The following is a 26,566-nucleotide window of genomic DNA, read 5'->3' as shown; positions in this document are numbered from 1 at the left end:
AAAACAAAGCAATTTAAAGATAAACAAACAGAAGCTCATCAAAATACATCTATAGTAGCTAGTGATAAATAATCTTTTTCTGACAGTGGATTGTTGCTGAATCTAAGTATTGTTCCCTGGTATTCAATTACTTGAGCTGATTTTGTTCATATACTAGAAATATTGCTGTGCTCCAGTCCTGTGCTTATTGATCAAGTTGGAGTGTCTGTATCAGCCCTGAGATGGAGCTTTTAATACAGAAGTCATGCAGCATCCATTTCCTTATTGTCTTGAGTGGAGCTGCCCCAAGCTGGCAGTCCTCAGACTTACAGCTGCTTTGCTATATTGTGCCAACACTGGCTGGGGAGAGGCAGCAGGCAGGGAAGTAGGCTTTCCCAAGGGGAGGCTAATTTAAAGTACTTTAGAAATTACGCATTTGCAGAAAGGGATTAACATGGGGAAACTTAGCAAAGGTTTTTGAAAAAAGTGTGCCAGTTTGCAGATGATCTTGTCTCTGGGTTCTTGTGTGGAGGTTTTTTGCTTTGAAACTAGGCAGGCAGATCATGGCAAATGAAATTATTTCAGCCCTTAGGTTACAGAACTGTAAAGTATTTGAAATACCTGCTTAGTACAGATAGTTTAGATAGTAGCTTGGATCCGGGAGGACAGCAAGAATTGATGGAGATTTGCCAGAAGCATCTTTTAACAGAGTAGATTTCCTGATAGGAAACTGGTCGGTCGGTCCGGTCAGTGCTGCCCAATGCCAGGAAGTAAATGGTCTCTTGGGGCCACGTGTCCAGTGCTGTGGCCAGGCTGATTAAATTGGGCTCATGTCAGGGGATTGCCATGAGGGAACACATCGGCACAGCCTGGAGTCAGGGATAGCTAAAAGAGCTGCTCTGTGGGTCTGTTTGCCAGCCAGCTCTGTACTTGAAACGGCGGGACTGAGCAGAAAGTGTGGGGTGAGCACCGTGTGGGCCTGTGCCACGTGGTGCCAGTCACAGCAGCTGTAGTGTTTTCAGTCGATCAGGCCTGGATGGAAGGCACCACAGGTAGCTTGAGGGGGCCTTGCTCACCCCACCTGTGACAGGCTCAGGGTCCAGGCAGCTCCTGCTCTGGCCTTGGGATATGTCCTGCTAATTTCCTTTGGTTCCTGCAGAACAAAAACAGCCTGAGTGCTGTTGCCACACTCACTGCCCTTCCTTCTCAATTGATTGGAGTGTTGCTTTTAAAAACATCACAGAATTAGTGAGTTGGAAGGGACCCACAAGAATCATGGAGCCCTACTCTTAAGTGAATGGCCTACGTGGGGATGGAATCCTCAGGCTTACTAACACCACCTGTGTGGCTACAGAAAGAGCTGTGTAGCTCTCAAGACCTGAAGCTGGTGACTTGAGACAGTAATTCTCCCCAGAAGTGGCTAGCATGTGTGGATCTGTACAAAATACCTTTTGTAAATCTTACCTAAAGGCTTCAGTCTTTGTTTCTTTTCATTTAGATAATTTTGGTGCATTGCACATCTTTTGTTTACAGCCCGATAGCAAATTTTCTGTATGAGGCTTAAATTTGGGGGACTTGTTATCAGTTCTAATATGTTAATGGTTCAAGTATAGTGCCAAATCAACAGTTTGTTCAAATTTTAATTAGAATTATTTTATATTTGGCAGTTTTTTTGTACTTGCCAGTCATTCTACAATTTTTTAAAAAATGAAATCAGATTACTTTGGTTGTCCAGTTTCTGGGGTTATTGCTCCTTCTCTGAGCACTTGGAAAGAGAGGCAGCCCACTTCAGCTAATTGTGCTGTAACTGTCCTAGTGGCTATGGCAAATTGTATTAACTCTTCTGTACTTCAGAGAAGAAATGAAATAGAGACATAAACTTGATGCAAAGGGCTGGCTTTATTTGGTAAAATGTTTTGGTTTGAACTTTCACTTGTTTTCAGTAGCACTGTTAGCTTGATGTTTTGATGCATAGTTGTTTCTGGGGCCTCCTGAATTGAAAATTATATACAGGTATGGGTAAAGGATTCTGTTTCATGTTTTATATTGTATGTAATCTTGCTTCTGGAGAGTTCAGCTGGGTCTTCTTCCATGCAGTTCCTCCATTCAGACACTGGTTTTGTTTTGTCTTGTTTTGGGTTTGTTGGGTTTTGTTTGTTTGGGCTTTTTGTTATAGTTTGTTATACTGATACCTCAAAATAGCAAGGCTTATATGTGATTAGCCAGCATAATTTGTGACTAGTTGGAACTATTTTTTGAGAGGGAGGAGGAATGTAATGAATTTTGTGAAGTCTTGGTCCTGTAGCATGGCCTACCAGTGGACTGAAAGATGGCGTTGCTGTGTGACAATTCTTGTACCACCACTCTTCAGACTTTTGCTGACCTCTTGTAAAGAACACAGAGGAAGTAAGGTGCTATCCCCTCCTCCTTACTTTGTAATAATTCCGAAGCCCTTTGGTCCACATCTGCAATATTTATTGGAAGGAAAATGAATGTATACCTTTGATCCTATCCAAACACCTTATTCAAAGGGATGAAGTTGGAACCTGCTGCAGAGGACCCTGTTTTATAGACAGGAACTCTGAGCAGTTAAAGTTCTGAGCTGCCCTCTTCCTGAACTTGAAAGAGGAGGGAAAAATAAAAAAGCTAGAATAACTGAAGCATCCCTTAGTATTCAGATCCGAACTCTGTTGCCAAAGGAAAGCTGCAGCAAAGCAAGAGGCTAAGCTATGTATGATGGGTTAGTGCAACCCTTGAGTTACCCTTGAGTTATTAGTTTAGCATGGGAGGAGGTGGCCTGGCTTTTGAAAGGAACTGCTAGCAGAGCACTACTTGATATTTGGCTCTGACATATTCCCAGTGATATGAATAGACTTCTTATGTTGCAGCACGTAAGCAGGATGAGAATGCGAGTCTACTACAGCAGTTGGTGAAAACAACATATGTTTAATTTTATGAAGACTTAAAGACAGATGGTGTCCCATAGAATAATTATATAACAGCCAAAATTCCCTTAACAAATCTTTTTATAATAGCTGTCATAATTACTCATAAATAACCAGTCATTTCAGTATTTTTCTATTACATAAATAGTACAGGGATCTAGTTTAGCACCTCTTAAACTCTTGAGTGAATTTTTTTCTTTAGTCTGGGTTATTTTTTTCACTTGTCATTTCTAGTCTTCCCTTGTTTTTGACAAAAGGCCCAAGTGATGTATGCTTCTGTCCAATCAAGTGAAATAAATCTGAAAATGTCACCTCTCCCTGACATCTGCCTCTTTTAGGCTATTTTCTTTGCCTTCCTGGACTCCCTGTGTTTCACTCCTCCCAGTCTCTGTCCAAAGAGATTAAAGTTCCCATAAGAAATTGGTTACTGCATATTGTCCTGTAGTCAGCCTTGGAGGAATGGAATATAGAATGAAGATCTGTTTTCTGGGAACTGCTGGCTTTCATCCAAGATTTATACCCATTTCTTCAGCTGTTATCTTGAATGTTTCTTGCATGACTCTTGAGTGGACTGGGAAGTTGTGCAGATTGCTGGAAAAGGGTTTTTAGAAATGGGTATGAGCTGGGCACCTACTTCTGAGGCATCAGTGTACCAGTCTTTGAAGCACCCTGTGGCCCTGATTGATCTGACATCAAGATGAACTGCCTGCTAGCAAGGGACAGTTGCCTTTTGATGAGGATTTTAAGGAATGGATTTAACAAACAATGTCCTTTCTTACCTCTCTAAGTCTAAGCCTTTCAGTATCCAGTAGCTTATAACCCATCTGCTTTCTGTATCCAAATGGCAATTTGCCAACTCCTTGCAAGCCACAGGTTGCTCCTCAACTGGCATCATCTTGGGGGAAGGGATAGAGAAAAGCTTTTTTCCTAGCTTGTTGCCTGTATCATGTTTGTGCTGATTTCTGCTTTTTCTGGCAAAGGTAGTGTGCAGGGCAGGGATTCAGATACAGGTCATGTTAAGTAGGCTGGCCAAGGTTAGGGAGATGTTAAATTCGGGAGGGACACAATTCTGCTAACACAACATTTTAAGTAATGCCAACCAAAATTAGAAGCATATATTGAGCACTGGCCAGTTGTGTGCAAAGTGTGCTTCTTATTTAAAGGCCTCTTTATGTGAAGCTGTATGCCTGCTTTCCCCAAAGGAAGCCTTGCTAGCTTCCTTGATAGCCATGGACCTTTAGCTATCAAAATAGATAAGGGTTTGAAGAAGTAATTATAGGAAATACAGCAGCAGAAGTACTTCAGTAAATGCCACTACAGTTTCTCAGCTGGAGAAGTACTAATAGTGATTTCCTTTGGGACACCACACTTTATTCTCAGTGGTAGATACAAGTCTGGCGCTTGACAATTCGACTTGAGTAAGTTACAAGAAGTTCCTCGTAGCAAGAGCAATGCAGGACTGCAAAGAAGTAGAAGTTGCTTGTGCTAGGCAGGTCATTACTCTGAAAATGAGTGTGCCTTGTGTGCCCCTATGCACAGCACTACTTACTTTCATGCTGTTTTACAGTAGTGTCAGCCCTAAACAAATATTCTGCAGCAGTGAGCTGGAAATTGATCAAAGGCTTCTGCTTGTGGGAGCCGTATCTGTCCAGGCAAGGATGCTGGAAACTGAGCATTCACCTGTGAAAGCACAGATGGGGGAAATATTCAGGAGTTTTGGGGTGTGGGGGAAGAGGCTCTTTGCTAACCTTCATATGTTACCAAATTAAATAATTTCCAATAATAATAAATTTTAAAAAATCTCCCTAAGGTCAACCAATTTCCCAAGAATCTATTAATAAAGAAATACAAATTTGTTAAAATACAACCAAGAAAGTGTCTAATTTTTTACTTTTATTTATTTTTAGGAGGAAGTGTTCTCCTAAGTTTCTTGTTTTAATATGGAATTGTTTGTTTGGCTGGTAAATGTGGTTGATTTAATTTCTCTGTCTTCAGAAGATATTCAGATCAGATTCAGCCCATGGCTCAGACAAATTGAGAAATTAAACAGGAAAGTGTCTTCAGCATCTTGAACAAGTTTCCAAACAGCTAGACTCTTGATTACTCCGTGGTGATAACTTTCATGATTATCCATCCAAGAAATCCAATGATTTCTTGGTCTGGATGTTGTTAGGACCCTTCAGGACAGTTAAACGTTTTATTTTTCAGGTCAAATACAGTTTTTGCTTTAAAACTTTTAAAATGTTCTTTCACATTACATATCTGAATTTTTAGCTCATTTCCAAAGAGTCTTTCTCTTCCAGCACATGACTTGAGCATTAACTATAGAATCCCTGTGAATCAGCAATGTCAGCTGCTCATGAGATAGGCTGCTCACCTGGCTCAGACAGCATAACCTGCTTTTAATGCAGCTTTTAATGACCAGTTGATTCCCCTCGAAATGCTAGTTGGCATGGAGTTCCTTCTTGCTCCTGGCCATAAAATTGCAGTTTCCTGTGATGGGTCCCAGCTTCTCTATTTATCAACTCCCTTGACTTTGCTTGCTCACAGTGCTCAGTGTGGTTTGTTGTGTTGTTTTTATTTGCATCTGCTAAAAGCAGTATGACTTATAGTGGATGTCTAATATGCACACTCAAGGATTGAAACTGTATGTATTCTCTGGAAAGGCAGTGAGATTTGTGTCTTTGGCCTAAATTATTTTGTGTGTCACTTTTTAAACTATTTTTTTTCCCTCCCTAATTTATTGTCAGGACTGACAATAAACTGACTGAACATTTTTTCATGGTTTTCCAAGATGATCAAAATCAGTATTTCTAGCAAGTTGTATAGCTGCCTGCATTTATCATGGTGAGCTTCTTATCTTTTTCCATGTCCTATGTAATTTCAGCCTCTTAAAATAACTCCAGTGTCATCAATCTTGTCATTATTTTATCTGGAGATCAGTTTTGGTGCTTGGACAAATGAGTACACAAATCTTGCATCAAAATATCTCTCCTTTTTTTTGGGTGTGCATCTTATTTGAAACCCATTTAAGAATGAGGTGTATTTTGTTTTGTGTTTAATTTCTTGGTCATTCTATAACTTTCTTGATTACTGTTTATATATAAATTAAGTTGAAAAGACACATATCTTATAATATTTTAATATAGGGAGCATTTTGGACTACTCATTTTGTATTTTTATTTGCCCATGAAAACTAATGAGCCAAGAAAAAGGAGGATCTCAAGTAATGAATAACAAAATAACTAGAGCTAACAGTAAACAAGTAGCTAGAGTTTTGTGGGAAAACATAATTATTACAAGGTCCATAAACCTTCAGGAGTTGATGCCTCTCTACTTTGAGGATTTTAATTTTCTAATACTGAGAATTCAAGAAAGGCTTCAAGTAGTATTGCTCCTTGTTAATCAAAGGACTTGCGTGGTGGTGACCTGAAGGAGTAGAATGAGAGTCTCTTTCTCAATAGGTGGGAAATCTCACTGACATTCCTGCTGAGCAGGTGGTTATGTATTGGTTTCTTGCATGAGGAGTAGGAGTCAGATAAAGTGTAAACTGATTTTGTTAGAAAACAGAAGCAGAAGTTTGTTTGGTTTTCTGGAATAGTCTGGGAAGCTGTCATTCCTATTCCTCTTAAAAGGTTCTTGAGCATTAAATTCTACCTAGAAAGGTGCAATTCTTATTCCCTTTATTCAGAGACTGTTGCAAATTCTCATTGATGAATGTTGGAAATAACCCGAGCCTTGCTAGGATAATCCATGTGTATATGTGTGTATTTATATACACATCCACATACATACAGGTTTTAAAATTGCTTTATATTACAGAAATTGCTTAACACTTCTTATTCTTGCATTTTTCATCAACCTGATTTGCTTTGTCCCTCAACCAGGCTATGTAATGTAATTTCCCTTTATAAATTGCCTTTTTCATTCAAATAAGGGTAAAATTATGGTCATTCTGTTATAAATGCATCTGTAGCAGACATCTGCCATGTTTGCAAGTTATCTTTCATTATTTTCTGGTAATTTAAATGTGGTTTCTTTTGTAATGTAACTTTTCTAATTGTCATGCTTTAAACCCCAGCTGGCAACAAAGCCCCAAGAGCTGCTCAGTCAGTGCCCCTGTGTTGGGATGGGGGAGAGAATTGAAAGAGTAAAAGTGAGAAAACTTGAGAGTTGAGGTAAAGACAGGCTAACAGGTAAAGCAAAAGCTGTGTACACAAGCAAAACAGGGAATTAATTTAGTACTTCCCATGAGCAGGCAGGTGTTCAGCCTTTCCCTGGAAAGCAGGGCCTCCATCATGTGTAATAGGTACTTGGAAAGGAAAATCTCATCACTGAATGTCCTCTCCTTCTTCCTTCTTTCCTCCCTCTTTATATAGTGAACATGATGTCATTTGGTGTGGGATATCCCTTGGGTCAGTCGGGGTCAGCTGTTCCAGTTGTTTCCTCTCCTAACTCCATGTGCACCCCCAGCCTCCTTGCTGGTGGGGTGGGATGAAGAGTAGAAAAGGCTTTGACTGTGCAAGTGCTGCTCAGCAGGAATGAAAGTATCTCTGTTACCAACACTGTTTCCAGCACAAATCCAAAATACAGTCCATACTACCTACTGTGAAGACAATTAACTCTATCCCAGCCAAAACCAGCATGCTGATGGAAATGGAAACTGCTTGTAAAAGAAAGGGGTTAGGGGATAAAACAGTGAAATGTTGCAAATGAAGTTTATTGCTAATATTGGTCTTTCTCATGTGGTCCTTGAAAACAACTATGTTCTCTTCATCCTTTTGGGGGGAATGGCTAAAGAGAGTTAGAGTTTGATGTTGATATTATGGTGATGAATGTGACAGTTGCCAGCATTTAGCCATAGAGTATTCTCTCAGTTTTCTCCAATTGATGCATCTTCTTTGCCTCTTTTTAGCAGTAGGAGTCCGATCTTAAAAAAGACTTTACAAGGCAAACTGCACTAATATTTTATCTATTCTAGACCATGGTATTGTGTGGAAGGTACAAGGTTCATGAGAAAAGGCTTATAAGCAGCAGTTTGTTGGTATGTGATTTACACCCATGAAAAACCATTTAATTATTTTAGGCCTTTCGTGCCCGTGATTCTAAAGTGGATCTATTGTCTGTCACAGTTGGAGGACAGAGGCACTTACATCCTCAGGAAGATGCTAGTTTGGAGGAGTGAATTAGCTCCCTTTCCATCCTGGGGATAAAGAAAGGTAGGATTGTCAGATTTCTCCAAGTGATCATTTGCAGCATGTCTGAAGTCTTTTATAGTGACCTATAATATATGACTTTAAACAATAACACTGAGAGTATTGAGGTGTAAAGAATTATTTTCCTTAGTGTATACTGCCAAATCTGGAGATCTACATTAGTCTCTTCAGTTCACAATTTTTTATTTCACTCACTAAACCTATCAATACATTCAACTTGTTCTTGTACTAGAAGAAAAAGCTTTCAGCTCAAAAGCAAAGCATGTGTATTTGTTGAAGGCATGGGAGATGGGGTCAGACATGGCAAAATAATTGCAATGATAGCTTGTAAGTTAGTCTGTACTAGCTTTAGTTACACCTTATTTTTACAAGTTTTTCTTGTTTTTGTGGTATTTGCCTTTCTGGAAATTTTAACACCACCTTGTAACCTGTTACTTGAATCTCAGAAAGATGAAAAAAAGATTTTGAAGACAAATCAGCTTCTCTTATTGATACTTAACAACAGAAAACTGCTAATAATTTTATTTGATTGGGGTCTTTAAGGAAAGCTTATTGAGAGGGTGAGAACAAATCATCCCAGTGTGCAGAGTACCAAGAATGTCAGAAGGGATGTTGAGCTAAGCAAGGAGTTGTAATGAACTCTAATGTAAAAAAAGAGCATAGAAGAAATACAAGCAAAGACAGGCAGAGGATGTGTGCAAACATCCTTTGGGCACCAGGGTTGCCACCTGGCAGGCCAAAGCCTGGTTGCAGCTCCAACTAGCTTGAGGCATTAAAAATTGCTAAGTAGGGCCTCTACAAGTATACCAGTAGCAAAAGAAAGTTCTTTGAAAACACAGGTGTGTTGTTAAATAGGGAGACAGCTTAATGCAGGGAAGGCTCCAAGTACTCAATGTTTTTGGCTCAGGAAAGCAATAGAGTGGGGACTTACCAGAGAAGCTGGTGTGTTCTACTGTCATCCTATTAGAGCTTTAGTTGATATCTCACCTGACTCATCTTTGATTAAATATCAACCTATTGCTGTTTCTGTTGTGAACACATTGTACAGGTTGTTCCTTTTTCCTTATGCAGTGGTTAGAGTCTCTTACCAGTTTGCTGTCCTTTGTGTTGTAAATAAAGATTCTGAGCCTGTTGGGTTTTTTTTTACGCCAACAGTTACTTCTTTGCTTTCTTAGATACTCTAAGCAATCCATGTCTTTGTAAAAGTTAGGTGCCTAAAACTAGATGTAACTCCCAGCTAAGCTCTATAGGGACTAAATAGAACATAAGGATTACTGTCTGTATTTTGCAGGATATATGGCTTCAGTTTTAAGCTCCTGTGTGGAGTAGGGTTTTCGTGTAGTGGCTTTTTATTGTTGACTCAACTTAGAATTTACATTAGGTCTTTAAAGCACTTACTATTTTTGATGTTTAATTTTTTAATTATGGCCAGTCAATAAGAAAGTAGTGTGTGACTGGATTTGCCAGAGATGCACATAGTTACTGTGGCTGAAATTACAGCAGTGCTTTAGTGTTGCCGTTGGAGTGAGGAAAAGGATGGGAAGTGGGGGATTGTCCTGAGAAATTGACATGCTATATATGTATATGTAGCTGGAACTTTAAAGTCTGGGCAGAACTTACTTGCACTGAGAGTCTTAACAAGCATCAGCCATTTGAATAATCCTGTGTTAGATCCTTTTCTGTGAGGAGCTGCCACACGCTGTTCTCTGCATTGCACTTCTGCACTTGGCTGCGTCAGCTTTTTGAGGAGCTCCTTGTATGTTGCCTCTGCTGAATGGATGATTTCATTCTGTCTAGATCTCCAGGCTCTGTTAAAATAAACATGAGGTCTCATTCTGACTGCTGTAGGAAGGCCTATTAAATGTGCTGTTTTTTTAAATTCTGCTGTTAAAAAAAATATTGAATGATACAGGACAGGCACCTGGAAATTACTTGTCATGTCCTTCCATTTTGGCAGGGAGATACTGGTAACTATTTGCTTACTTAGCTTATTCTCCCCATTCTCACTGTTGTGTCCTAGTAGATTCACTAAGACTCCTTACCCAGACTTGATAATAAGAGGATCTTAATTCAAATGCCTTCAAAATGCTCACGACTAGTTAGTCTTGTTGGAGGTAATGGGGCCCAGAACAGGCACCAGAGAACTTGTGGGTGGATATTGCTGTTAAAATAAGGTTTTTACTTTGTATGTTGACATTAATCAAAATAATTTCAACAGCACAATGCACAACTGCAGTGTCAGTGTCCCTTGGGAAACCTTTTTGATCTAAAGGTAGTGGGTGTCATTAAGAGCACTTTAAGTGCACAGGGGGAAGTGCAGTCTTGTGGCATGAAATAATAATAGTCTTCCCAACGCAGGATCACAGAATGGTTTGTGTTGGAAGGGATCTTAAAGATCATCTAGTTCTACCCCCACTGCCATGGGCAGGGACACCATCTGTCCGGTTTTATTTTCTAAAGAATACAGAGACAATTGCCAGCCTCTTTTTTTCTAGTAGTTGTTTGTCCTTGTCTGAATGGAGGAAAAAAACCTTCCATTCATTATTTGATTTGCTTCAGAGCCATTTTTAGTATTGGAAATTGGTAAATATCTGAGTTAATGGTTACTCAGTTGCTTTTTTAAGTGGAGCTGGACTTGGCAGAGGTTTGCCTTGATACATGGCGAACATGACAAAGCTAGTCATCAGGAGCCTGTGTTTTCATTCTGTAAACTGTAAAGCAGCAACAGCAGCTTAAAATCCTTTTCCCACTGATTCCTAAAAGTGTTTTAGAGGATGCTCTCTTGAGACCCCACCTGGAGTACCGCACCCAGCTCTGGGGTCCTCAGCACAGGAAGGACATAGAGCTGTTGGAGCAAGTGGATCAGAGGAATGGAATTCCTGTGCAGACAGGCTGAGAGCTGGGACTGCTCAGCCTGGAGAAGGGGCAGCTCTGGGGAGACTTCACAGCACCTTCCAGTACCTGAGGGGGGCCTACGGGAAAGCTGGGGACAAACGTTTTAGTAAGTCCTGTTGTGATAGAACAAAGGTTAAACATTTTCAAACTGAAGAGGCTTGATTTGAATTAGATATGAGGAAGAAGTTTATTGCAAGAGCGTGGTAAAACACTGGAACTGGTTCTGTGATTTTAGGAGATGATACCTTGTGAAGCTTTCAAGCTTTTAAAAATACCGTGTTATTTCATGTCTCTGATAACGCCGTTGTGGTTTAACCTCAGCCGCCAACTGAGCGCTGCGCAGCTACTCACTCGCTTTGACTACTCTGCCAATTCTGATGTTAAGTTTACTTTGTCTTGTCATTGTTGACAGTCTGTGGGAAGAAATAAAAGTATTTGAATGAGCAGAGTCAACATTTTGGATGAAAACATGAATCTCCTAGAAATCCTATTTGTAAGTGTAATTTACTTTTTTCTTATTAAATCAAACAAAAAACCATATCCCAACAAAAAAAAAAAACAACCGAAAGCAACCCAGCCTTCAACATAAAGAATCCAAGAACAGTCTTATTTGAAATTATCCTTTAAACACCTTTGGGACTGCACAGCAAGTATTCAGTTGAAATTACATGAAATTAGTAGTAGTGGTCGCTTAAAGTTGATAATTCATATGGAAAACTCTAGACAAATCTGTTTTGCAGTCTTCATTGCTAATAACACTGTCAGGGAATATTAAAGAATGAATGTTTTCTCACTGAACAGTTAACTTAATGTTTCAGCGCATGGGATGGTTATCATGTGGGTTTGGGGTTTTTTTGTTTCTCTGGAGGAGCTGATTAAAGCTGGTTGTTGCCTAAAGGCATGTTGGAACAAGTTTCTGTTCTTGTTTCTTAGGGTTTCTGTTTGTTTTTAAAATAATCTAATGCAATGAATGCAATCTGCAGTGCAAATGAAATGGAAGAAATCTGCTATCCCAAAACAAGGATTTTGTTCCAAGCCTCATTTCATAGGGGACTTTCTCCTCTTCTGAGAACTGGGTGGACATGCAAAACAGATGAGGAATTTTGGAACAGACAAAATAGCAGGTAGCTAGTACTGCCCACAGAGAGAAATGTTATCATAGTTTTGGGGTTTCCTTTTCTTTTGTTTTCATGGTGTTGTTTTTATCTTTTCATTGACTTGCCTGGGTTCCATCTGTGATCTTGGCCACTACAGCTTGGTGTTTCCTGAATTGTATTTGTGATGTCCAAGAGTGGCAAAAAATATCACAAGGAGCAGGTTTCAATCTGGTCAGCACTTCAGATTATTCTGGCAAGGGCAAGGACATGCAGCTTGTAGCAAACAAGCTTAGTGCCCTTGCCCTCTTAGGGTCCTCTGTGGCATTATTAGACTTAATTATGTTGATCCCAAATGCACTTTAATTAGGACAGGCAAGGAGAAAATTAACTAGACAGAACAAGTCACATGAACCCCATCTATCCTGCTTTTTATGTTCTTTGCTTTATTTTTCTTCCTCCTTTGACTCTCAGGCTTTTATTGGAAAAAAGAAAGTGTTTGGCTTTGTCACACAAGGTAATTGCATCTTTTAAAGTATAGCTTCCTGCTGTGACTAAAAGGTACCAAAACAGCCTTTAATGTCCTGGTGCTGATGAAAGTTTGTCAGGTGTGAATGGTTGATAAAGCTGCTCTTAGATTTCTTTTCTACTGGACAGGCCACTAGAAAAGATGGGTCTCTGCGTTTCTCTTGTGTCTCCTCTGGGATTTTACTAGATGTTTTTATCAAATGTCAATAGACCCATTCATTTGCACCTACATTTATCTCCCTTTTCCCTCCCTTCCCTTTCTTTAGACTTCTTAAAATCTGTCAAATAGCAGATTTGTAACCCACTGTAATAGTATATGGCCAAAACCAGTGAGTGTTAGCGGTATTGCTAAAATGAAGCCTTTGCTAAATGCTTTTTCACAGGCTGTGTTCTTTCTTGTATGTTCAGTACATTGAAGTGGAACTGAACCAGCAGTAATCTGTCATGAGCCCCCAAATTCAGTCTTGTTTAATTGAACAATAAGAAACCAATGTTTCATCAACACTTTACCCTTCCTGAGTCTGAGAAACTACTAGGTTTTCTGCTTATACCACAGGGATAGCATTGTACTCAACCCTCAGCTTTGAGATGGGCCTTGTCGTGAAGAATTCAGTCTATTTGGACAAGACAAAAGATGATAGGGAAAACTGAGGCATGGAAGGGACGTGACCTGTCTAGGGTCTTGCTGCAGGTCAGTGGCAAATCATGGTGAGAACTCGGGTGCTGTAGCTGCTGTCTCATTGCTGGGTCAGCCCCCGCTCACTGTGGGCGGCCACTTCCCTGGCACTCCTGATAATCAACTTGCAACATGTGTACTGAAGGTCAAGCTGCTCATTAACTCTCTGGTGGTGGTGCTGTCATGTGTTCTTTCAGTTCATTGTCTAATGCATAGCTTCAGGTCTCTCACTCTTGTTTCTAAACTTCTTCATTAATTCCAAGACTAGTTTGGAATGAGAAAATGTTAATTTGTAGAAGTATCTTACACCAGATTATAATAAGCAGGTCATTAAGCTGTCAAGGTCCATTGTGTCTGCGGGACTTGAGAGACCTTTAATCAGCAGATTATTGACACTACATGGCAAACAGTCTGGTATATAAATAAAAGTTTATGACCTTAGGAATTGCTAATAAAAGGTCCCCGTTACTACTGCTAAAAATGAAGAAAGGTCTAGATATGTTTTTGAAGTTGTTTTTATTGTAAGGTTAGTGAAAGGTAAAGAGAGTAGTGCCTTTTACTTCAGGCCTGAGGCTTTTTATCAGCAACTGTAACATTGCACTGCTGCTAATGTTCAATTTTGCTAAGCATGCAACAGTTTCCATATGTTCTGTTGTAATCCCTTTTTGGTGATTTTGTCTTCCAAAGTTATTTCAAGTTCCTTTGACATAATAAGGATTTAAACAGCATGTGAGTAGTTTTCAGCATTTGTTTTTATGGTAGTAAACACTCGTGCTCTTTTTATTTACAGTATAAGTGCTGTACAGAAGTTGTAGCTTAACTCCATGTGTGTTTGCATGTGTAAAACTGATTAGCTCTCACTTTGTAATGTGTTGGATGGTCTTGAAACAGAGTCTTTCTCTGTACATCAAGACAAAATGCATTTTGCTTGTCAGCCCTCTCCCAATTAAAGGTGTTGAGAGCATCTAAACTGTAGAAATTTCAGAGCCCTTCTCTAAAACCAGCTGTGTCATCCCCTGTGCCCCAAGCTCAGTAGTGCTGTGGCACCAAGGTGGGTTACGATAAGCACACCAGAGCTGGAAGGAGCTCCTGGGTTCTATGTGAAGTGCCATAGCTTTGGTGCAGAATGCAAGTATAGATGGCCACAGTCACTTTAGCTCCCCTGGAATTTCCACTGCAATCTCTTGTCCTTATGCAGTTGATATCTTCTGTGTTTCGTACCACAGTGAAAATTAAAATTAACGTTTGAAAACAACAGTTCTCAAAAAGAAGCTGCAGCCTTAGTCCTGGGTGTCTGTAACTGACCAATAGAAAGTGAATAAACCCAACAGAACTGACCATGCTCCTTTGTGTTAAATAAATTCTCTTACTGAAGATTTACATAAGAAATCAATAATAGCTGAAAGTTCATTTTTCTCATATTGTTTAGACTTGCTGCAATTCTACTGCCTGTGTTACTCTTATTTTGAAGGGAGATATGTTTACAGTTAATTGGCCTAATCCCCAGTTAGCCGAATTTGGTAGACAGATCAGATTTTAGTAATGAAAAGGATTACAAATTAAAACAAATAGATAAAACTTTTGGATACTGTATATAAAGCATTCTAAATGTTAAATTGAACATGGGAATACAAAAAAGCTTTGCTTTTGATTCTTTGTTCAGCCAAACATGTCAATTAGATGCTGTACTCTTTGTCTTAGTGGTTTTGTCTTTCATATAAGTTTTATCAGAATCTTAACTGAAAATTTGTAAAAAGGCTTGTCAGAGTTACCAGTTTCAGTGATAGAATAAAAACGATATATAATGAAATATATATTAAATATTAGGTGTTAGACTTCTCAGGAGAAGTGCTACGCTTTTTAAGTGTTTTTCTATGACTTCTAAAATACAGTAAAAGTGCTGATTGCCCTAACTCATGGTTAGTTTCTTTTTTCCTTATCTCTGCTGTAATAGTGTCAATCCAATCTATTGCTCCCAATCACTCTTTGTGGAAAATCTGTGGGATTAAAAAAACATACTATACAATTTCACTGAAGTGTGTCCTGTCTTTTGTAATTTGATGTAAGAATATACAATATTCACTCAGTAATAATTCAGTGGAGAATTCCCCTTGCTAATTGAATAAACACTTCTTGATCCTTCTTATTGTGCAAGTGGCAGCTTTGTTTTTGTGAAATGGAATTGAACAATTGATAGGAAAGGTCAATGGAAATGTGTTTATCTGTGCTGGAGGACACACAACTTGTTCAAAGAGGCCTCACTGAAAAGTAGATCAGATGTCTTGTGTAAAAACTGCTGACTTTGAGTTCATACACATGCTTCTAGCAAAGCTCTTGCTCTTGTGTAAATGGAGAGGTGATGGGGACAAGAGGTTATTTCTGTATAAACATTTTTTGGCATCTCTTTTGCAGTAGAAGAATACAGGTGATGACAACGCTTGGGGTGAAAGAAATTTTACTTCCACAGGGAATTCTTTCTCCTGTGCAAAATCAATATTAAGAAGTATTAAAAATAGGTGTCTGTCTGCAATTTGACTGATAGAAATGATAGTTTGGTTAGAAGGTGTTCCTCAGTGCCTTTTCCTGAAGGCGTAACAAGGAGAGATGAGGGACTACTGGTTAGACTATAACACCTTTGATGACATGTCAATGTTACTGGATTGTTATCTTTTTACAGTGAATCAAAGAAGTTTCTAAGGTGCACATTCAGGTTAAAAATCTAAAGTGAAAATTTTCATGTAAGGATGCATTTTTTAAAAGAAATATTTCTAAATCATGAGGTGGACTGTGCTGCATCGATTACTTACTCAGACTACTAAAGTCCACCATCTCGGAAAATGAAGCATAGCCAAGATACTGCTTTGGGGCTGGCAGATGTCATGCAGGACTTGGGGCAGATCACTGAGCACAGCTCACCTCCTCAGCTTTTACAAACAGATTTCTTTATTAAACTTTCAGTTTTGTTTTGCAGGTTATGGCAGGGTGTTAATTTTCATTATGAAATGAGGAATTTGCTAATGAAGACTTACCTGGATGCTTACCATGCAGCTCACCGTACTGTGCATTGTATGTGCTAAGAATAGCAGGAGTTTTGCTGTAATACCAAGGGGACTTCTTCACATGGGCAATTTTCAGTATCATTAAACACAGGAATAAAAATCGCAATTTGTAAGATTAACTGCAGAACAATTGTTAGAAAGGATTCAGAGCTGCACACTCTAAAGAAAAGAAAGGAAAAATGGGAAGGGTAGAAGAATCTGAGACCCAGGGAGTAGTTTTGGTAGTGTCTGATCATATTTTGTCTTTTAAAGCCATAAAAATATTCTGGTCAATATGAAAAATTTTATTCCTATTAAAACATATCAAAGTTCTGATTCTGCATTTACTAATATCCCTCATTACCTTAGAAGACCGTGCATCGCAGAGGAGAACTTTTGTCCAAAGTTCAAAATGCTTGTGGCCAGTATACCTGTATGTGTATTTTGGGTGATTTTATCAGCTCTATTACTGCCTTCCCTGTGTGTACCTGGAGTACTGGGGTAGCTGGATTACTCGGAAAGCCCTCAGTGACAGGATTTGGAAGAGTGAATTAAGTAGAAAGTATATGTGAGAGCTTAAGCTAAGCTCTTAATTGCACTGCTCCTGTCAGTGGAGATTGTCCCACGGAGTAGTTGTCTCCTTACTTTGGTGCAAACTTTGAGTCTTCTCAGTCCTGGTTTATGGGAAGGCTGCATGGAAATATAAGGAAGTAGCCAAAAAAGATACTGTTGTTTGTTCCAGTGCATAGGACTCAGTATCAGGAAGCTTAGGGTCTTTGGTTTTGCTCCCAGTTATTGCTGATTCATGTGGCAGAAATAGGAAGGATATGTTTGTGGTACCTTGATCAGTGAGATTTGTTGAGAAAGAAAATGATGTATTTAATAAGCATGTATAAATATCTTAGGACTCAAATGGGAGGAAATTATTTCATATTAACTGGGAGCCAAGAATTGAGGGAATCCTTTAATTGATGAAAAGAAAGGAATCTGTATTCATGGTACATCTTTGTTTATTTTTTCCTCTGGGGAATCTGTGATCTATAAGATGCCTTAATTTTGCAATGGGATAACCATTAAAAAAAATAAACTGTGAGAGGATACAAAAATACAGGTAGCTATTTTTAAATGAAGAGGTAAAACAATTTCATTTATAAAACTGATTACATGCAGTTTTAAGGAGCAGAAGATCTGGTAAAGCTGGTGGACACTCATTAAATTTTTTCTTTCTAAAATAAAAATATATTTTAAGAGGAGATGGAGCAGGTGGCTTCAAAGACAGTGGTAGTATTTTTAGCCTTCTGATTTTGTGATGTAAATTAATGGCAATAGAATTAAGGAGAGTTTACTGGTTTCCCATTATGTTTTTTTGGTCCACTTCTCAGTTTTAATGACAAGTACGGTAATAAATTTCTTCTCTTAAGTTGGGCACTGTGGATATTAGCAATTATTATGGAGAAAATTTTCAAAAGTTTCTAGTAGTTCTTGGCTACTGTTAAAGTCAAAAGAGAAACTAGAGGGAATTGTGCCACAATTTGGTATGTTTGTATATCCTGATTATTGTGCATCTTTTTCCCGGAGAACTAAAAATGTGTAATTTTTTCCAAACATTAAAAAAAAAAAAATTAGTTGTATTTCATGCCTTTAGATAGATAATAGATGCAGTGTTCTATGGGGACAGACAGTCAGCTCAGCCAGCAGCCAAATCTAATCTCTCTTAGTCACTGGAATGCTGCAGAGTGTGGGCTTTCTCCTTCTGCTGATTCTTTCACAGCTCCAGCCTCCACACAGCCTCATGGCTGATCAGAAGCTCTTTGTGCAGAAATGTGATTATGTTGGTTGAGAGTGCAGGGGCTTGTACACGTTACAAATTTGGGCTTGTAAGTTCCTGTAGCACAGCCTTAGACATCCGTATGTTGTAGGAATTGTGTAGGAGAGGCAGGAGTAGGAGTACCAAGCATGTCGGTGGTAGACCACACTGACAATGTAGAAAAGTATGGATGGATTTGTTGTCCTGCATTGTTACATAAAAATCGTATCTATTGATTGTAATGACAGGGCAGCCACTCTATTCCTTGATTTGGGACATACCATTTCAACTCATACATGGTTTCTCCTTCTGCTCCGCCCAAGGCAAGAGCTGGTAGTGCTAATTACTGGATTAAGTCAAGGAGAGACAAAAAAGCAATCAGTGGTGTCTCTGTCTTCACATGCTCTGTTCCCCTTGCTCTCTCTTTTTATGCCCCGAGGGTGCCTGCTGTAGAGTCTAATTGCTTGATTTGGTGCATCGAGAGAGAGAGGATGTGACAGGAGAGAGAGAGGATGTGACATGCCACCCTGCACTTGTTTGTGCTCTGCCCATTTGGCAGTGACAGAAACCAAGCAGGGGTCATGTGAGGGCAGCCAGAAGAGCGCGGCTGTGCCGGGAACGCAGTTCCACTACACTGGGCTCCTTTCATGCCTTCTGTGTGAATAGGGGTCAGGGCTGTACCAATGTCATGGAATTAAGTGGTGATATTATGCAGACACATCTAAATGGAGCCCCACTCCATGCTGAAAACAAGGTGGTGTGCTTTCAGGGTGAGTGGGAAGGGCTAACCATGGATGGCTGAATGAGTGACTTTGGAGCAAAGCAATTGTAGGCCTGATCCTAGAAAGCCCCCTTACCTGCTGTTTGTGTGACACAAGCCTGATGATTTACCAGGGAAGTCAGAAGTTTAGCAGTCACTAAAGGAGGAGCTGTTGAAGGATGTGTTCCCTAATTAAAAAAACCTATCACTCTGAAGAGTTAGGGGGTATAATCTTGCATGCTTCTGTTTGTGTGTTTGCATTTAAGTCTACAGTCTCTGGACTGCCTTGTCTCCCTAGCATTGGTTAGGTTGAATTGTAGTTAATGAAGGTGCAGTTTTATGCCAACATGCCCAGCCACTTACAAAGTGTTAGGGTCCATGTAGAAAAATCCTGAGAACCCAGTTTCATTGGTGAGTGTTGATGGGGTGCAGTGGGCTCTCCTATGGGAGTTGTAATCCATATGCTGTAAGTCCTGAGGTTGGGCACTGCCAGTCATACAATGTCACACTTGAAAGAAGAGCCCACAATCATTTAGAGCAGGCTACAGGTAATGTACTGGTGGTGCTGGCCATTTTAGATCTTTGCAGGGATAATGGAAGTGAGGGAAATTTACAGAAAACAGTTACATTCTTTCTGAGAATGTTGTATTAAATGTCAAGTATTTTCTCTTTCTGTATTCCATCAACTTGCTAGCTCACAGATTGATGCACACAATTTCAAGGCTGTCTTCTGTTGTGCTTCCAGTGAATAAATCTTCAGCTTATAGCAGATATTTTCTTAGTCTTTAAGTATATGACACTGTGTTTGGATTGTTGAATTTCATTCCATCTGTATATCCCATATGTTCAGCCCTCCTACTGTTCCAGTTTGTTTGTGGTCACCTTTCTTCACTATGTGAAGGAAAGGACATGAGTACCAGGGAAGGATTCTTGCTGATAGCTCCACAGCTGTGGTAACAGCTGGTATGGTTGTATGTTGTTGGAGACCTCTTCTCTTACTCTGTCTCTGGGTAGCCCAGTGCAGGTTTAATTGCAGTGTTTGTGCAGCAGATTTAAAGGTCTGTCTCCTGATGTTTCAGCTCAAATAAAGAAATACCTAAAAGTATGAAAATACAATTAAAGGAAAATAATTCATGCTCTAAAAGTTTTCTAATGTCCTTGTAGTGGGTGAACAACAGCACAGGTTAATGGGAAAATTTCCTAGACTGAAGTGTTTCGAAATGGAAGAGAAGGCAAGCAGAGCATTCTGGACTTTCCTGGGCATGTTTGTCAATATACAAATAGTTTCAGTTGCTTCAAAGAGGTTCAGTAAATGGAATTATTGAAAAACAGGAAAAATGTGTTTGGTATTTCTTTTCCTTGCTCAGTTAAATTTTATTTTGTTCTGTTTACATTTACTTCTCGAATTTAGAATCGGCTTCCAAATGTACTTGCTCTTAAACAAAAGCAAGGCTGAAAAGCAGGAGAAGCTATCTTAAGACTGGTTTCCTTTCCAAACACTTCTCTGGGAAAACATGCCTTTCAAGTTGAATCCTTTCCTGTTGCTTGTGTGTTTGTCACAGTTAGTGGCTGAAAAGTGAAACCCTGACACTATTAACTTTGGGTAAAACTTAAGCATTGTTTTTAGATAAGGGAAAAAATCAAATAAGCTGTTTTTCTATGCAGTGTTGTGCTTGCACTTTTGTATTGCAAAATGTTTATTTTCTCTTCTAGCATGGATTGAAATTGCAGTGTAGGCAGAGAGGTGTCAAAATTGACTTAGCAGTTCGATGCTGTGCATGTTCTCCTTTATGCTCACGTTTTTACTCTTGCTCTACCAGGGTACCCTCTTGACATTGGTGTTTTTAACAGGAATTAATTGTCTAGTTAGCAGCTGAGCTACGCCTTATTTGCTCTATAAATGCATAGTTAGAATTATCTCTTATCTAATATATAGGATTATCTGTAGTGTGGAATTGTACTTTTTTAGAACATGAAGCCTTTTAAGCAAAGTTGAGGAAATGTCCTGGCTGGTGCTTTTGCCCTTGTTTCCCTCACAGGTTTATTAGAACATGCATTTCTTGATCTCTTTCTATCCTTGGCCATAATACTGGTGCTGAGAAATCTTCTCTTGGGGTGGTCAGGACGCTTTCTGAGCCCCTCAGTCTGACAGAGGTCTGCTTGCCCTAACACATTGCTATTGTGTAATGTGCCCAGAGCATCACTAGTACGAGAAGATTTTGTGGGATTCTTAAAGGTAGAGTTCTAGAAAACAGTGTTGCCTTCCAGTTGATCAAGCCAGGCGTAGTGGGTTTTGCCTGGAAGGCAGGAGTTGAGAATCTATGGATTGCAGATGTCCCTTTTGAGATTCTGTGCAGGGTGACTGTTTCATGGGAAACAGCTAAAGTTTTTAAATGTGTTTTACTGCTGGCACTCAATAGTAAAAAATAAAGGCTTTGTTTTATTTGCTTTTATAACAGTGTCCAGCTGGGCACGGAATCTTATCCAGTATTCATATTTTTATGATTAAATGACTGCTTTGTGTTGCTCATATACCTGGTGCCTTGAAACCCTTCTGGGGCTGAGCAGAAAGAAAGAAACATTTCCTATGTAATGAGGAGTAGCAGTTCCTGGACTAAGTTGAAGTGATGGGTGAGTCTGTGAAGTCAAATCAAATCCAGTCCTCTGTGCACAATTGTTGGGGATTTTTCTTTGGTGGTATTTGTTGTTGGGGTGTTGTTTTGAAAGAGTGGTAGGAGAAGACTGACTGACTGCAAGAGCACAGCTATGCAGCACAAGGGTCTTAGTCACTTGCTTTATATAGCTTTTCTCTTAGCGAGCCATCTGCATGTACTACGATTACATTTCCAGATCCCTCAAAGACATTTTCTAGTCCTTGTTTTACTGCTAGGTGTCGGTGGAGGAATCAGCTATTAGTGTTTGTGCAAAGCAGAGAAGGTTTGTGCAGTCAATAAGTAAGCTGGCAGATTCATCACGAACTACAGTTTATGGAAATAATGTAGTTCAAAGTGGCAATAAAATTGGGAATAAAAGTTTGCAATTGCAAATGACTATTTTATGTGATGTAGATGATACTGCTCATAGTGTTGGCTAAGCTGAAATTACATGAGAAGAGTAGGCTCTGTCATAGTGAACTGGAAATCTTCCAGTGTAGCTCTGTTTCTTCAATGCACTTATTCTTAAAGCAAGTTTAACCTTCAAATTAAATTGCAGTGGTAGCATTGTATTTGTATCTTCAGCACAAGTCCAGCAAAGGTATCGGCAGCAAAACCACCCCAGGCTGCTGTGTCACGTTAAACAATTGTGATCTGAAGGGGCATCTTAACAGAAGTGAAGAGGATTTTGTCTACTTGTTTAGTCAAGCCCCTGACACCTCTTTTGAGAATGACAAATAATAGAGGTACTTTTGGTGCTGTCTGCAAACCAGGCAAAGGGTCAGCAGTCTGTTTCATTTAGACAAGCAGCTGTTTTATAGCTGCTTTTCTTTTTTTTCCCTACTGCCAAACTCTGGAACTTTTGCCTAGGAACAAAACTCTCAGGTAAACAGCACTGTGACCTTTTGTTGCCTCTGGTTTGTTCCATGTCGCTTGTGTTTGAAAAGCAATTCAAGTCACAGTTTTGTTAACTTTGCCCCTGTGAAGTTTGCTATTGCAGAAAGGACAAATTGATGTCAATTCCTGCATATTTTACTTTTATTGGAAATTAGAAAGATATCTTGTAGTATAAATATAGATAATAAAGTGTGGGTTAATGTTGACATAAGTAAAAATACAGCTTAATTTGGTAAATAGTCTTGTTTAATCTATGTGCAGTAACCTCTAGTATTAGTAAGAAGCAACACACTGCAAGACAAAATGCAGAGCTGAATTACTTTATTCCTGAAAAAGAATATTTCAAAGCTCTGGTCAGCAGACCTCTGGTGCCTCTGGAAGTTGCACTCAGAGATCTGTAGAACCATTCCTAATACATAATCTGAATTTTTTAGTTCTGGGCAGTTAGTGTAACACACAGGAAATGTTGACATAGACTAAAAATACTACTCTGTTCAGAGACATTTCCCTCTCTTGCAATGACTACAAAGTGCAGAGTGATGAAGAATTTTGGTCAGTATTTACGCAACATGCCTTGCAATTTGGCTTTGTGTGTCTGGATTGCTGATAGTAATTGTGCATGGGTATTAGAAAATAATTTTGATACCTGCCTATTTAGCATTTGGCTTTATTTTTTTCCCCCCTACATTCCTCTGAAAAAACAAGTTATGTGCAGGTGCGACTTTTGAGGTTCTGCTTTTGTTTGTGTTGACAAAGTACTGCTGGCCTCTGTATGTCTTGGCTGCACCTTCATAAAGTGAAGTGTTGCTAGGCTGGCAACTCTTGATAAACCTACCACAGCTCTTCTGGTGTCTGCTTCTCTGCTGCATCCCCCCACAGTCAGTGTTGTAGCTGTTAGAAGTTGATTTATTTCATGTATTAACATATGCCATAGATATGTGCATTTGTCATAGAATTTATAGCTTTGAGGCAGATTTGATTGGGGAGAAGTGTGATAAGCTACACAATCACATCATATCAGGCTCAGGATTTTGGACACCTGAACTTGGCTTCTGGCATGTTATTAAATTGCACTGATTCACTTCCTACCTTTTCAAGCTATGATTTCTTCATATGTGTGGTGCCAATTTCTTTGTAAATGGTTTTGAACATCTTACTGTGGAGGACCCTAGAAAGAGAACCAGGAATGAGGATTTGGTGGAGGAAAGAGGCAATAAAGCTATTGAGGAATTTGCTGGGAAAGTTCTGTGTGCACTTGCATGTTGAGGGTGTATTCACCATTTGCTTGATGCTCAGTCTTTTCTGTGCTGGTTGGTTTTTTTCTTTTTTTAAGGAGAAGGAGAGCAAGGTTAAATTGTTTGGCTCACATTTGTCTGTAAAGCTGGTGGTTTTCACTTGCCGCTCTGTCCAGACTGCTTCAGTCTTCTCATTCCTCCCTCATCCTCCATGTGTGTTTGCGCCTCTGCAAAATGAAGAGAACGAATCTCTGAGATTTGAATCTCCTATGAAATCTCTGAGAACAAATATCCTATGAAACAGCCTGGGGTGTGGCAGCTTGTGTAGCTAGGATAGAAGATTTTGGGGCTCCCTCTCTGTAGGGTTCAAGCACAGATAGGAGCTGAGACTGCTTTCCCAAAAGGAAATGGTGAGCAGTCCTGCTGCATTCACAAGCCAACCTGTTTGTGTTTCCTGGCTCTGCATGTTCTGAGGTGTTCAATCAATTGTGTAGGCAATGTAATTGCCACTTTGTTACTAGGGGAAAAGACTAGCTCAGATTGTTTCTGTTTGCTGTATCAAATACCTGAATTAGATGTTACAACTTTACTGCTTGCAGCTGAAATAAGTGAGCAGTTGTGTATCAGTTTCCTAATGAGACTGTAATGTATTCTCTGCTTTTTTGTGGGTGTGGTGTTTTTGTCAAAATTTTAGTAGAACTGCGGTATCAGAAAAACAACATGAAGACTCATGGTGGATATGCACTTAGATAGTCTGAAGCTCAGGTAGAGGAGTTTGGGATGAATAAGATTGGCACAGCAGCAGGAAGAAGACAGTCAGAAGAGGTCTAGCTGCCCTCGGGGGCCGGAATCTGCTAACCCTGGGCAGCAAAACAGACCTGGAAAATGAACCATTTGCAGTTCTGCTTCCAGACCTTTTTCGTTCACCCTGGCTCAAAGCAAAACATGCTTTCTTTGCCCTTATACCTTTTCTTGATTTGCATGCCAGAATGAGAAGACTTTTACGTCTTTGCATTGTCAAACTGCCTAAGAGAAATGATGAGTGTACTGATAGAGGATGTCAGATTCAGGTTTAGGGTTTTTTTCCCTATTGTCTTAGTTTTATTTTACACTTTTCCATTGCAAATGTTTATATTTTAAGCCCATCCTGTTTATATATGCTGCTACAGCACCACTTACATAAATTTTGGAGGGTTTTGCAAATAGAAACTGACTTCAGTCATGGGTGCTGCAGTGGAGAGATTGAGGTAGAGATGGGATGGTACTGATGAGAACGAGGCTGGATAGGAAAAGCAGAAGGGCATGTAGCACTTACTGTAGTTCAGAAATGAAGACAGGGAAGAGATCCTTGGAGAGGTGCGTACAGCAGAATTTCTCAGTCTTTCTTCAAAGTCTTTTGGGCTCAAGGAGAGTACAGAAAGAATGTGGTAAAACAAATTCCAGTAGAGGGTAGAAGGAAGAGAAAGGATGGGATCTATGTGAGATGAGTGTACCAAAGTAACAGTGAATGGAGATGTCTTGTTACTTCAACTCTGTAGGCTTTTAAAATGTTTCTGTGTGGTAGTGTATTTACCTTAATGGTCTTTGATTTTTGTATAGGGAAAAAAGGTACTGGTTTTAGGAAATGAGCTAGATCTCATGGACATAAAAATGTTAAACTCCCAAAAGCTTTTATTGAAGAATTTTACAAAGTAATTGATATGTTTAAGTTTTTTGTGCTTTAAAATAAATCTCTCCAAATAAACTATTTTCTTTAGACATCAGGACCTCAGTTTGAAGAGTCTCAGTGTGCATTTGAAAACAGTTAAATTTATTTTGTCTAGGCTTGTGGGGGAGTTGTTCAAAAGCTGGAGCAGGGTAAATAGGGCATTATTCATTCTCCTTCTTCTGTTTTCCAGAATATCAATTTCTATGGACAAGAGGAGAGGGACTTCAGTCTTGGGGGACTTTTGCTCCAAGCTGATTGGCAGTGCATACAATTGCACCACCAGAAAGCAATAAAATAAATACATAGAGCAACAGTAACAGAAAGCAGATGTCTTGCTTTTGCAATTAAAGAACTGGAAGAGACAATAAGAAACTGATGGCAATTGACTCTGTATTTGGGGGGAGTATATCTTGCTTACTTGTCAGACAATACGGAAAACCCCATACTGGTGAAAACAAAATATACATTAATTGCCATAGTGTCTTGCTCTGAAAATTGGGGTCATGTGTGCTTAATTTTTCATTATAAAACATCATGCAAAAGATCCTGCAAGATGGAGCAGGAAGCTTTTCTCATTTTGTTCTCAGGTCTGTTTTTCTACTTTGGATAATTCTATAAAAATCAGTCAAGTCTCTGATTTAGCTGAGAAAAATGTGTGGGAACTGGGATATCTTTTTTTTTTATTATTATTCCACATGTGAGGGTTTTTTATCGGAAGGGAAAAGATTTAACCAAGACAGTTATCTATGAAATATAGTTTAATGTTTTTTAGAGGCTGCACATAAAATGGAAATAGGTTTTTACATCTTGCATTCTATGTCTGAATGTTGCCATGAACTAAAATGGTAGTCACCTACACAGCATCTTCATCAGCATCTTCATTCACTGACTGTAGTACATGGAGTTTTCTTGCTGCTAATCTCAAGGCAAACAAGAAATGGGCTTTAGGAGAAAGCGTTCTTTGTAAGCACTAGCATAGATGTGTAAATGTATAGGTATGCTTTGAGCAGTTTGCCTCTCCTTTCATCAGCACACTTTTTTTAGCCACTTGAAAATGAAATGCTTTAACAATTTGTGTTGAGAATGGATAAGTCATTGAAACTGGGGCATATGGAAAAAGAAATAAGAGCAGAG

At 39.3% G+C, this 26,566-nt stretch overlaps 1 protein-coding gene across 4 annotated transcripts in view; it reads left to right on the top strand.

Moving 5' to 3' along the window:
* Positions 1-26,566, top strand: part of TSPAN5 (tetraspanin 5) — a 98,190-nt gene that overhangs the window by 42,580 nt on the left and 29,044 nt on the right. Inside the window, exons 1-2 of one of the 4 annotated variants that reach the window (XM_069013131.1) lie at positions 10,807-11,141; positions 11,448-11,528. The exons of 2 other annotated variants lie outside the window; for them this stretch is intronic. In XM_069013131.1, the coding sequence (XP_068869232.1) occupies positions 11,475-11,528 (54 nt within the window). In that variant the 5' untranslated portion in view covers positions 10,807-11,141; positions 11,448-11,474. Of the gene's footprint in view, positions 1-10,806; positions 11,142-11,173; positions 11,529-26,566 lie in introns of those variants that run through there. One more of the 4 variants, XM_069013132.1, reaches the window with a different exon arrangement.

Source organism: Aphelocoma coerulescens, chromosome 4 (assembly GCF_041296385.1).
Source record: "Aphelocoma coerulescens isolate FSJ_1873_10779 chromosome 4, UR_Acoe_1.0, whole genome shotgun sequence".
In the NCBI taxonomy this organism is placed as follows: Eukaryota; Metazoa; Chordata; class Aves; order Passeriformes; family Corvidae; genus Aphelocoma; species Aphelocoma coerulescens.
The sequence above is the reverse complement of the archived record's forward strand: the minus strand, read 5'-3'. Positions and strand labels throughout refer to the sequence as shown.